The sequence below is a fragment of the Chlorocebus sabaeus genome, chromosome 25 (genome assembly GCF_047675955.1).
Source record: "Chlorocebus sabaeus isolate Y175 chromosome 25, mChlSab1.0.hap1, whole genome shotgun sequence".
NCBI classification, from domain to species: domain Eukaryota; kingdom Metazoa; phylum Chordata; class Mammalia; order Primates; family Cercopithecidae; genus Chlorocebus; species Chlorocebus sabaeus.
The window spans coordinates 9386229-9400508 of NC_132928.1; the positions used below are offsets into that span (position 1 = coordinate 9386229).

Sequence of the window (14280 nt, forward strand, 5' to 3'; positions counted from 1 at the left end):
GCAACTGGGGAGGCTGAGGCAGGAGAATGGCGTGAACCCAGGAGGCAGAGCTTGCGATGAGCTGAGATCACGCCACTGCACTCTAGCCTGGGCAACAGAGCGAGACTCCGTCTCAAAAAAAACAATAACTAAACAAATAAATATGCTCTACAAATTTAAATTGGAAAGACCTTATAAAAGCTGGATATCACTAAGTTGGTATTCTATGAAGGATAGATTTTAAAAGTATAACACTACCATCATGTACTTTGAAGAACTTACAATGAGAAAGGAAAATGGGCATAAATGCATGTTTCTAAGACACTGAATCATTTTAGATGGACTTTAACAGTAAAGATAAACTTTTATGTTATCAGACCATAAAAACCTTATGTAATAACTACCTAGTTATATGACAATAGTATTTAGTTACATATTACTATCTTACATAGTTTGTCCAGAACATTTTCAGTTAAGAAAATATGAACATAGTATAACAGAAAAACCTGAATAAATCTAAAGACCAAAAGAAAAAAAAAAAACAAAAGATGACAACCATAAAAGAGAGATACTAGTAAAGTACATTTACACGCAAATATATGCACAATTACAGTACATAATACTTCATACTAATGAAATTCTCACTAAAAAATAATAATTCTAAAAATGGGTGTCATTTGCCTTTCTTTTTTAAAATGTTATCATTAGACTGGCAAGTTTAGGTAAAGAGTAAAATAAAACAGTAAATGTATTGGAAAAACACATAAAAATAATATCAAAGTAAAAGTAAATGTCTCAAATTTCATATTAATTTAGCAAATACGGTAGAAATGTTGGGATAAAGAATATTAACCAGAAGCATGTATACAAATACCACATATCTTTTTCAAAGCACTTTACAAGCACTTGCTAACTGGATTCACAGAAATACACAGTGGGTCTTGACAGATGATTTGTTCTGCACCTTAGGGTTCCTTAAATTATGAGGCTAAGCAAGTAACAGTTAAAACCAGGGCTTGAATTTGTGTTTCCTAAATCATACTTTGGTGTGCTGTTTTTACTTCTTTATTCTGCCTCTCTAACTCATCTATAAAGACAACACTGTAACTGAATTCACGCTCTTACTCTCTGGAGTTTGCTAAGCAATGGCAGAAAGGCTCTTTTACCCAGGCATAGAGTGAAGACTGCGTATCAGAGATGAAGTGAGAAACTATGTTTCAGGAGATTAGTATGTTGACACAGCAAGTACTAAGTCCAAAAACCAGACTCTACCTGTGATTTACCAGAAAATGACAGGAATAAATCATATTATTTTTTGAGTTTCAGTTTCTATAAACATTGGAAAAAGTTGTGAAGAAGAAGACTAGGTGAAAATCTTTATTCTTAAAAGAAAAAGTCCTAATAACTAAAGAAAAGTGAGTAACTTTATGACTATAGATGAAACATATACATTTTATTTTAATTAATTACGTAAATTTTTTTGAGACAAGGTGTCACTCGGTGGCCCAAGTTAGATTACAGTGGCATGATCATAGCTCACTTGAAGCCTTGAACTCCTGTGTCATGTAATTCTCCCATCTCAGTCTCCCGAGTAGCTGGGACTACAGGCCCATGCCAAGATACCCTGCTTTTTTTTTTTTTTTTCTTCGCCCCTCTAGAGATGGGAATCTCGCTTTGTTGCTCAGGCTGGTCTCGAACGTCTGGCCTCATGCAATCCTCCAGTCTTAGCCTCCCAAAATGCTGGGATTATGCGTTGTGAGCCACCACACCCAGCTCCACATCCATATTTGAGAATCCTAAATTCAACTTTAATAAAACTAAGCTCTTTTTCATATTCTTGGCCTGGCACGGTGGCTCATGACTATAATCCTAGCACTTTGGGAGGCCAAGGCAAGAGGATCACTTGAGCCCAAGAGTTCAAGACCAGCCTGGGTAACACAGTAAAGACCCCACATCTATTTTAAAAAAATAAAAATGAGTTCTTTTTCATATTCCTAAATATCAGAAAATTCAGTGACATTTTAAATGTTATTTAACTATATTCAAGTAACCTACTAAGTATATAACTAAAAGCATTAAGAAAGAAATATTCCAATTTTGCTGTTGGCATGTTATTAAAGCAACCATAAAATTCCACCAAGTTTAGTCAGACACCTCTAATCTAAAATTCATTTTAATTGCTACATTTTTTATAACGATATTAGTAATTTAGTTAGATATAGAACATATTTTAATACAAGAAATGTAATTTTGTGTTTTATATATACTTTATTTGCAAATTTTAAAAACTTTTTAAAAAACTAACAAAAGTCTCTTAGCGAGGAAGAAAAGTTTTTCTTTTAGCTTACCTAATTACACTTACGAGAAACAACATAACTACACATTAGCTACACCAATGAAAAGCAATCCTGCAATCATTTTTAAAAATCCAATTTCAGAAAGGCTATTGTAAATAAAACAACATACTTCAGATATTTTTCCTTGTTACATATGTATAGGAATCAGAACAAAAGAAAAATTCGTTCAATGTATCCAAAAGAAACATGAAACATTTTTAAGGGAAGAAGCTTTATCTCATTAAGATAGCAAGTCTAATATTTAGAGAGCAAGACTTCCTTCCTTCCTTTATATTGTGAATTATGAAAACATCATGTTCTAAATAAAGTCTACTAAATGTACTTTAGTAAGCATTATGTTCTATAATTAGGTTCTATTTTGAGATTCTAGATAAATTATATTTTTAAAACAATAAAGTTAATTTTAAAATGAGAGAATAAAGAAAAACCCAACAAATATATGTTAATTAGCTAGATTTAGCCATTCCACAATGCATACATATTTCAAAACATATTGTACATAATATATGCAATTTTTGTCAATTGAATAAATTAATTTTGGGTGGGCACGGTGGTTCACACCTGCAATCCTAGCACTTTGGAAGGCTGAGGGAGGTGAACCACTTGAGCTAAGGACTTCAAGACCAGCCTGGGCAACAAGGCAAAACCCAGTCTCTACAAAAATACAAAAATTAGCCAGGTATGGTGGTGCGTGACTGTAGTCTCAGCTACTTGGGGGGAGGATCACTTGAACCCGGGCGGTGGAGGTTGCAGTGAGCTGAGATTGCGCCAATGTACTCCAGCCTGGCAATAGAGCAAGACTCCGTCTCAAAAAAAAAAAAAAAAAAAAAAAAAAAAGGGCCAGGCGCCGTGACTCACGCCTGTAATCCCAGCACTTTCGGAGGCCGAAGCGGGCGGATCAGGAGGTCAGGAGCTCAAGACCATCCTGGCTAACATGGTGAAACTCCCTCTCTACTAAAAATACAAAAAATTAGCCGGGTGAGGTGGCGGGCACCTGTAGTCCCAGCTACTCCGGAGGCTGAGGCAGGAGAATGGCCTGAACCCGGGAGGTGGAGCTTGCAGCGAGCCGAGATCGTGCCACTGCACTCCAGCCTGGGACACAGAGCGAGACTCCATCTCAAAACAAACAAAACAAAACAAAGAAAGTGTGACAGAGAGTTTTGAGGCCAGGCGCGGTGCCTCACTCCTATAATCTCAGCACTTTGGGAGGCCAAGGAGGGCAGATCACCTGAGGTGGGGAGTTCGAGACCAGCCTGACCTACATGGAGAAACCCCATCTCTACTAAAAATACAAAAATTAGCCAGGCATGGTGGCGCATGCCTGTAATCCCAGCTACTTGAGAGAATGAAACAGGAGAATCACTTGAACCCGGGAAGCAGAGGTTGCAGTGAGCCAAGATCCCGCCATTGCACTCCAGCCTGGGGAACAAGAGCAAGACTCCGTCTCAAAAAAAAAAAAAAAAGTGTGACAAAGAGTTTTGAAAACAAAAATTGCAATAAAAATAAACAGATATATAACCCACAAACTTGAGCTAGGTATAATGATGATAAAAACAAAGATAAATTTAATGTTCAAACAAAATATAAAAAGATAATTTGAAAAAAGTATATAAAGTTAACTGCGAACAAGTGCTGAAAAGATACTCATTATAGAGATGTGACAAACATCTAACAAAATCTGATCGTTGGATATGTTATGTTCATTTGCTTTTCATACACAAGGAACTAGGCAACTGTTAAGAGCTAAGCTGACATTTTGAACAGGTGCATATTCATTCTTCTAAAACTAATTAAATTACATCTTCTTTTGTATATCATTATGTTCCTTTATAAACAACTGTATTGGACATCTTAATACACTTCACACAAGAGGTATTAGTCCTACTTCCTTTGGGTAAATACTTACAGGTGGAATTTTTTATAATGAAACCAAGATAATACTTAAAAGATTTTTTAAACAATTTTCTGTTTCCTAAAAAAATTTTTAAACAATTTTCTATTTCTTTGTGATATTTAATATTCTTCAGAAAAAAATACAAGAAAAATTCTAATTGATCTGAAATTTAAGAATTCTCCCTTTATTTCTTTAATATCCTATACTTAACACAAACTCATAGTTAACCTAGAACCCAAAGATCAGTATAAATGACTGCTGATAAAAGTGGGTGAAACCACTTATCAGTATATAATCTATATGCTTCCACCTTAGTGCTTTATTTCATAAAGTAATACATCTATCATAAAACCTTGTACTTTACTCAAAGGCCTTATCTCAGCACAAGCATTATGTGTCCCTTCTTAGGTTTCACACTGAGAAAATCCACTAGGTAGCATGAGCAACTATGATACCAGCCAATCACTCTGAACTTCGATATCAACTGGAATGAGGCTTATTTAGCGTGTTACGGACATTAAGCAGCATTAAGATTACTAAGCAACAAAGAAACTACAGCTGTCATCCCACTGTCTTCTGTGTTTTGTCTTTATAAGCAAAAACATTAAGGATTATTAAGACAACTTTTCTTCTGTAACTTACTGGAAGAAGAATGAGGTAAGAGGCTAAATGTTTCACATTTGTTTACTAAATTTAATTCTAGAACAAAGTTAAATTTGGGAGGGGAAATTCTATTTTTAATTTAATTCTAGATTTATGTTTTAAAGGTGACAGAAAATCATTCTGGAGAAATTTTTCTTTAATGAACATAAATTTTTTGAACAAAAGGTTTATTATTGTTAATTGAGAAAAAAATTGAGGTAAAGTTAACATTCAAATTATATTGGAAATTCCTTGGCTATTTTTACTAAATTTCTCATGATTTCCAGAAGTTAGGGGCTAAGTTTCCCTATGTTAACCATAGTATTAATAGCATGAAAGTGATTATAACTGTCTGAAATGATAAAAGAAATTTAACCAACTTCTTTTCCTTCCCAGGTAGCCAGTGTTTCTAAATTTTATCTGATTTATGCTAAAAATTATTTCTTCTGTTTTTATTGACTAGTAACAGATTTCAACCTAAATTCTAATGGCATTATATCACAGATGCAAAACATGACCAATGACAGTAAAGTCAGAAATGGAATTATTTCTTGAGAAAATACAAATATGATCTAAAATGCAAATGACACTATTAATTCAAATCAAAATAAAACATCAGCGTTTCAAATCTACTAGTCCCTAAACTGATTCAGAACATGAATAAATGTTGACTTTCTTCTGTGAAACAAGTATACTTAGAGATAATGTACAGATCCCATGATGAGCAAAAGGAATCTCCTTATATGTTTAATGGTGTTATCAAGTGTAACAGCAACTCCATGTGGACTGTGTACCAATTTCCAGTGGAGATGCTGTTACTTTTGATGGTTACCAACTTGACACAATATAAAGGTATAATAAAGAAAGACAGAAAATTGTGGTCACTTGGACTCTCATTTGATTCTGGCGGAAAAAAAGATAAACTTTCAGCCTGTTTTATAAAATTAACAAGTAATAAGAATTAATATCAATTTTCTTAAATTCAAGTTTTGCAACACCAAAAAGATTCAATAATGGAAGAGGATTAAAGTCATCATTCAGAAATGGTATACAGGAAAATGACCTATGAATTGACAGACACTATAGCTGAGTTTGTCTGTCATTTCTTTAGGCCAATATTCTGTATGACTGTGCTACTTCAATATCAGAAATCGATGAACACCATGCAACCAACGCAATGACAGGTACACAGAAGATAATCTGTAACACTATCATGTAAATGTATTGAATAATTAAAACATAAATATACCTAATGAAAACTTGTTTGTGTTTTTCTGACAAACCTCATATTTATTTAACCTAACTTAATGATCAGTTAACCTATGTACCATTTATTTATCAGGATGTATCAATTAAACCAGTTTGCTATATTTACTAATACATACATATGATCCACCTCAGAGTCCAGAGGGCTATTTCACCAAGGAATTCCCACCCACCTCAATCACTTCAGTGAAATTCCCTAGACATCTTGCTCTCCAAATAATAAAAAGAAGAGTAGCTAGGTACAGTGGCTCCCGCCTGTAATCCCAGCACTTTGGGAGGCCGAGGCAGGCGGATCACTTGAGGTCGGGAGTTTGAGACCAGCCTGATCAACATGGAGAAACCCTGACTCTACTAAAAAAAAAAAAAAAAAAAAATTATATATATATATATAAAATTAGCCAGGCGTGGTGGCGCATGCCTCTAATCCCAGCTACTCGGGAGGCTGAGGCAGGAGGATCACTTGAACCCGGGAGGTGGAGGTTGTAGTGAGCCGAGATCGTGCCATTGCATTCCAACCTAGGCAACAAGAGTAAAACTGTCTCCAAAAAAAAAAAAAAAAAAAAAAAAGAGGAGACAATGACATGGCTTATAAAACTTTCCAAAACAAAACCAACTTTCCAGTGTGAAATTTTAAACAAATGCTTGTGGAAATTCATCTCAGCTATAATCACTTTAATTCTTTTTCTTTTAAACTAAGTTTGAGGCTGGGCATGGTGGCTCATGCCTATAATCTCAGTACTCTGGGAGGCAGAGGCAGATGGATCCTTTGTGGCCAGGAGTTCAAGACCAGCTTCGTCAACATGGCAAGAGCCCATCTCTACTAAAAATACAATTAGACAGGTCAGTGGCGTGTGCCTGTAGTCTCAGCTACTCAGGAGGCTGAGGAGGGAGAATCACTTGAACCTGGGAGGCAGAGGTCATAGTGAGCCAAGATTGCACCACTGCACTCCAGCTTGGGTAACAAAGTGAGACTGTATCAAAAATAAAATAAAATAATCTGAACTGGACAGAATTTACATTAATTCTTAATACGGGTATTAAGATATTAATAGTTTACATCTGACCAAGCTCTGTAAGATCAACACAGCAACAATACTTAGATTATTCATAGAGTCTTACCTCAGCTCCAACTTATAATAATATTGAAATAGCTTTCCAATGATTTTCCGGTCTCTAGCCTCTACTTTCTTTTCCTAAAACATACTCTTACTCCTCAAGTCTACTTAAAAGTTTAAACTCCTTAACAGCATACCTTAGAAAAAATTCCATTCACCAAATTAAAAGAAATTGCTCAAAGAAAATGAAAATCGAGAATGCGTTCCTAAAAGGAATAATTAACATCCCCCTCTCCACATCTGTGAAAAACAGCAACAACACTCAAAGCCTCCGTAATAGTACTAGAAGATAAACTAGCTAGACTATTATCTCATTAAAAACAGGGGCCACGTCAGTCTTGTTCACTGTAGCTACTAGCAGTTCCTAGCACGGACACATACTAAGTGCTTAACAATGTGTTCTGTTTTGTTTCCTTCTAAAGAGACAGCATCTTGCTCTGTCAGCCAGGCTGGAGTGCAGTGGCAAGATCATAGCTCACTATAACCTCAAACTCCTGCACTTGAGCGATCCTCTCGCCTGAGCCTCCCAAGTAGCTGGGACTACAGGCCCACACCACTACACCAGCTAATTTTTAAATTTTTCTGTAGAGATGGGGTCTCACTGTTGCCCAATTGTGAACTGCTAGCTTCAAGCAATCCTGCCGCCTTGGCCTCCCTAAGTGCTGGGATTACAGGCGTGAGCCACTGCGCTCACATAACAATGTTTCTCGAGTGAATACATGAACAGCGCATCATCTATGGAATACTGTGCTTTACACCAAGTAGTTTGCATTTATTATTTAGTATTCATAACAGTCTACCTGCAACTATTGCTTTTCCTATTTTATACAGGAGCCAGAGGTTAAGTAAATTCCTCAGTCTCACACACAGTGAATGGCAAAGCCTGGGTTGAAATTCAGTTGCCATTCTCCAAAGCTCATAGATTTCCAAGCAACTTCTCTTTCAAAAAGCACAAAAGGGAACTCTTCAGGATAAAAGAATTATTCTAAGACACAATTGTGATAGTGGCTGTTAACTGAATAAATTTAGTATAAATCACTTGTAATAAATTTTTTTCTTTTTTAATTTTTTTGAGACGGAGTCTCGCTCTGTCGCCCAGGCTGGAGTCCAGTGGTGTGATCTTGGTTCACTGCAATCTCCGCCTCCCAGGTTCAAGCAGTTCTCTGCCTGACCCTTCCGAGTACCTGAGATTACAAGTGCCCGCCACCACGCCTGGCTAATTTTTTATTTTCAGTAGAGACGGGTTTCACCATCTTGGCCAGGCTGGTCTTGAACTCCAGACCTCATGACCTACCCGCCTTGGCCTCCCAAAGTGCTGGGATTACAGGCATGAGCCACCATGCCCAGTCATGAATTTTACAGTATGTAAAGTATGCCTTAATAAAGTTTAAGAATGAGGCAGATCTATGTGTAGTGATTTGGAATAAACTATAACACATAAAGTGAAAAAAATCTAGGCACAGAGTAGAAGATAGAGATACTCCCTTTTGTATAAACATATGTATATGCTGACAAAAGAATTCATTTTTTTCTGGAAAGATTCAGAAATAACTGTAAACAATGACTGCCTCAAGAAAAGGTTCTGGGTACCTGGAGTAGGAAAAAGCCTACTTTTCAGTGTACAAGCTTTTCTATTATGAATTGTTCATTATGTCCATCTATTATCTTTCCAAATTAAAAAAAAAAAAAGAAAGAAAGAACTGGGAATATAATGATCAGTGTAATCATGTGCATTTAACTATACTATAATTTCTTAAATTTTAAGTATCTATATAATTACATAATCCTATTTCCACTTAAAAGGAAAGTAGATTCAGAATATGAGAGTGATTCTCTTCATTCCTGAAGAAAAATTACATTTCAGCTCCCCTGCTAAACACTGTCCATCTTTGGATCCATGATACCTTAATACAGCCCAATAAATTCTCACAGAAAAAAAAAAAAATCAAAGCCTTTACTTCTAGGTATCAATATTTAAGAAAATCTAGTTTTTAATATTTTAACTGTATGATAGAATCTTTTTGAGTTTATATTTTAGTTCCCCAAAAGACTATTTTAGCATATTTTATTTAACATATATAAACAGTTCTCAATCGTCCACATTATTTTTCGATTTTTGAAGAAAAAATAATTCCCTTTAAAACACTAAAAAGTTTTAGAAAGCATTCTACCTGTTGATCAAGTATTCATCCTTTGTCTTATGATGAAACACAGGAATTGGAACACCCCAGACTCTTTGCCTTGATATACACCAATATGGCCGCCTGTCCATCATTTCAACCATGCCATTCAGTGCTGATCCAGGAATAAATTTCACCTTTTTTAACAATTCCTGCAATTAATTCATAAATCAAGTCTTGTGAGAGAAAGCAGAACAAGTATTCTAGAACAGTCAATTTTCCAAATGCATTTCTTTCTTCTGGATGTTTGTAGCCATTCACATGCCTCCCTTACCCTCCCCTCAAAAAAACAACTAAAAAAACTAAAAGATTTCAGAGCAAATAAGCCAAAGTAAAAATGGAGCCACAAAGAACTTAGTAAATAATATCAGGAGCAGTGATAATATCAGGAGCATTGTTGTATTTTTTAACAATGTTACAAAAGATTTCATACCAATTTCTAATTTACACCAACCCTAGATCAAAACTGGTAATAAAAGCTTTCACAGAACTATTATTCTTCACTAAACTATAGTTAAAATCAATTCAAACTTGATTTCCACCATTTTTTAGAATGCTTAAAAAATAAATTACTATCGTAGGCTGCCAAAAAAAGATTGTAATATACCTAATTTTACATAATGTAGTTTACACTATAGAAAACACTTTCTCAAAATAAGCCCAAGCATGTGGCTCAAACCTGTAATCCCAGCATTTTGGGAGGCTGAGGTGGGAGGATCACTTGAGCCCAAGAGTTCAAAGTTGCAGTGAGCAAAGAGCATGGCACTACACTCCAGCCTGGGCAACAGAGCAAGAGCCTGTCTCTAAAATAAATAAGTATATATCTCTCTCTCTACCAACAAATGGATAACAGTTATTTCCTCTCAAGAAGGCTCCCTTCCTCCACTTCCACAATAAGGTTGAAAACTACTACCATTTATTTGTCAATTAGCAAAAGATTAATTGTACAGCAAAAATGTTTAACAGTCTCCAAAAAGGTCAAAATGCTAACTTCATTTTAAAAAATCTTCCTATCCATTAATAAAACCATTTTTACATTTTTCGGAGAAGGTTTAAATGGTTTCCTCACTCACCATAACTACCAGAAGTTCCCTCCCCCAAAGCTCTCTGTAGCACCACCTATTGGCAGAATGACAAAATCTCTACAAATCAATTTGATTAATGCTATACTTGGTTTAAAAGTCTAAGAAATGTGAATATTGACTAGATATTTGATTTTGCTAAGGAATAAATATTACTTTTTAAAGGTAGTGATACTGGCATGGGAATTATGCTTTAAAGAGTCTGGTCGGGCATGGTGGCTCACACCTGTAATTCCAGCACTTAGGGATGCCGAGGTGGGCATATCACCTGAGGTCAGGAATTCGAGACCAGTCCGACCAACATGGAGAAACCCTATCTCTAATAAAAATATAAAATTAGCCGGGTGTAGTTGTGCATGCCTGTAATCCCAGCTTCTCAGGAGGTTGACGCAGGAGAATAACTTGAACCCAGGAAGTGGGGGTTGCTGTGAGCCAAGATGGCACCATTGCATTCCAGCCTGGGCAACAAGAGTGAAACTCCATCTCAAAAAAATAAATAAATACAGAGTCTATCTTTGGCTCATGCCTGTAATCCCAGCATTCTGGGAGGCCGAAGCAGGTGGACTGCTTGAGCTTAGGAGTTCGAGAACAACCTGGGCAACTTGACAAAACCCTATCTCTAGAAAAAATACAAAAATGGCCGGGCGCGGTGGTTCACGCCTGTAATTCCAGCACTTTGGGATGCCGAGGCGGGTGGTTCACGAGGTCAGGAGATCGAGACCATCCTGTCTAACACGGTGAAACCCCCTCTCTACTAAAAATACAAAAAATTAGCCGGGCGTGGTGGCGTGTGCCTATAGTCCCAGCTACTCAGGAGGCTGAGGCTGGAGAATGGTGTGAACCCAGGAGGCAGAGCTTGCAGTGAGCCAAGATCATGCCACTGCACTCTAGCCAAGGTGACAGAGTGAGACTCCGTCTCACAAAAAAAAAAAAGAAAAAATACAAAAATACAAAAATTACCCAGGCATGGTGGCACAGGCCTGTAGTCCCAGCTACTCAGGAGGCTGAGGTGGCTGAGGTGGGAGGATCAATTGAGTTCAGGAGGTAGAGGTTGCAGTGAGCTGAGATCACACCACTGCACTCCAGCCTATGTGACAGAGCAAGACCCTGTTTCAAAAGAAAAAAAAAAAAAGAGTTTATCTTTCAAATATATGTGCTAAAATATTGCCGGGACAACATATAATATGGAAGAAATAATGCCTGGAGTTTGCTTCAAAAAAATCCAATTGTTAAAGGGTAAAAAGTGGGTGGTCAGAGGGGTGTAGATAAAAACAAAATTAACAAAAGTTGATTATTGTTGACACTGAGTGATGGGAATATGACAATACATTATCCTATTCTCACTACTTCTGCAAAGAACAATTTTTAACTTTACAAAAAGTAAAAAAAAATAAATAAACTTGGCTTAAATATATTGCGTCAGACTTAGATGTTCTACAACCAAAAATCGGTGCAGAGCTGCAATTTACAAATTTTAATATTGGCAAATAAGGAAGAAAAAAACAAAACGCACTATATATTACAGTTGTCCACATTACACAAGTATAGAAAGTATAAACTGCTATAAAAAGCTTTGGCAAGGACCCCAGATTGCCAGGTCAATAAATGAACCAGCAAAATACAGTAGTATCTTTCAAACTGTAAAGCAAAACACCTATATATTGAACCTGGTTAACACATATATATTTAAGCTCTGTCATTAAATACACTCAAGTTGTGAGAGATGTTTACACACATACACACGCCCACATAGAAAGATACATATTAAATGAAAGGGCTCAAATGTATATTATTTAGAATATCAGTTATAAGTATTTGTTACCTCAAAGCAATAACTTTGTATATTTTTCATATTGTTAGTTTTTCTTTTTAATATGCTTTCTTTGTAACTAGAATAATAACTGTTTTAATTGATTGCAATTTCAATCTTAAGGAAGCAAAGCATTTAAAAAAGTTTTACTGACTGCTTATTATATATCAGACCATATTCTGGAAACTTGTATTTCCTTACTCCATGAGATAAGCATTATTATCACTTTATATAGATGAGGAAACAGAGGCTATCGCAGGTTAAACTAGGTAACACAGTTCTGCCAAATTCTATGCAACTTTGACTACACTGGGCAAGAAAGTCTATCTAGTAACTGTGTGATTTGGACAAATCACTTAACCTCTTTATGCCTCATTTCCCACACATGTATAATGAAAAAATGGAAGTCCGAGGTCCTTCCAGATCTAAAATTCTACAATTTTATGAAACTAAACCATAATAGCAGCAATCCCTATGACTCCCGAAACCCCACATCAAACTCATATGCATACCCTTTATACTGAGGGAATGATATGCCCAACCCCTTATAACAGGATGCTTTTTATACCTTGGCTGCAATCTTAATATCTGCAATGTTTATAAACCACTGCTTGCTGGCACGAATAACTACGGGTTTCTTGGTCCTCCAGTCATAGGGATAGCTGTGCACTAATTTTTCTTCTTTCAACAAATTCTTTGCAGTCTGAAGCATCTTTATAACTTAAAAAAAAAAACAAAAAACAAATTATATTAGACATAAAAAGTACTGTGAAAATGCTAAAAATGCTCTAAACTTCCAGCAAGTACTAAATCTGCAGCAACAGGTGGCAATAGAGTAGTCAACCTGCCGGCCGCAGTGGCTCACATCTGTAATCCCAGCACTTTCGGAGGCTGAGGCAGGCAGATCACGAGGTCAGGAGTTCAAGATCTGCCTGACCAACATGGTGAAATCTCATCTCTACTAAAAATACAAAAATTAGCCAGGCGTGGTGGCGTGTGCCTGTAATCCCAGCTACTCAGGAGACTAAGGCAGGAGAATCGCTTGAACCTGGGAGGCGGAGGTTGCAGTGAGCTGAGATCGCGCCACGGCACTCCAGCCTGGGTGACAGAGCAAGACTCCGTCTCAAAAAAAAAAAAAAAGAGTAGTTACCTTGGTTGGGTGTGGTGGCTCACACCTGTAATCCCAACAATTTGGGAGGCAGAGACAAGAGGATCACTTGAGGTCAGGAGTTGAAGACCAGCCTGGCCTGCATGGTGAAACCCCATCTCTATTAAAAATACAAAAAAATTAGCAGGGTGTTATGGCGCACGCCTGTAATTCCAGCTACTTGGGAGGCTGAGGTTGGAGAATCATTTGAACCTAGGAGGCAGAGGCTGCAGTGAACCAAGACTGCGCCACTGCACTCCAGCCTGGGCAACAAAGTAAGACCTTGTCTCACAAAAAATAAAAATAAAAAATAAAAAAGAGTAGTCAACTTCCAGGTATCAAAGGCATGCTCTGGGATTCTCCTGGAATAAAAAGCAGGGACTATAAAATATTAATCAGACTCCAAATTATGCCACTTTCACCTCTTTTCACGTCAAAGAAAAGATGAACAGATTATATCTAGAATTCTAGATTTGAAGTTTAGAGCCATAATCTTTCATACCATGAACCTTAAAATGGTCTCCAATAATCTGGAAGAAACCAGGTGCAGTGGGTTGAACTGTGTCCCCAAGATCTAACCCCCAGCACTAGTGAATGTGACCTTACTTGGAAATCAGGCCTCTGCAGATGTAATCAAGTTTAGATGAGGTCACACTGCATTAGGGAGCACTGGTGTTCTTAGAAGAGGACAGAAAGAAGATTATGTTTTTGTCACTGATTCAGCCATGTGAAACTCATCTCATTACCCTTTTCCAGGTTTGAAGCTGCTGTCTCTAAAAGTGCCATCTCATTGTGCTTAGTATCAGTC

At 36.7% G+C, this 14280-nt stretch overlaps 1 protein-coding gene across 1 annotated transcript in view; it reads right to left on the minus strand.

The window, feature by feature from the left end:
- IARS2 (isoleucyl-tRNA synthetase 2, mitochondrial) overlaps window positions 1-14280 on the minus strand; it is a 71447-nt gene that overhangs the window by 24458 nt on the left and 32709 nt on the right. The window contains exons 11-12 of the mRNA XM_037985551.2: window positions 12894-13045; window positions 9425-9585 (exon numbers count right to left, since the gene is read on the minus strand). Coding sequence (XP_037841479.1) covers window positions 9425-9585; window positions 12894-13045 — 313 coding nt within the window. The remainder of the gene's footprint in view (window positions 1-9424; window positions 9586-12893; window positions 13046-14280) is intronic.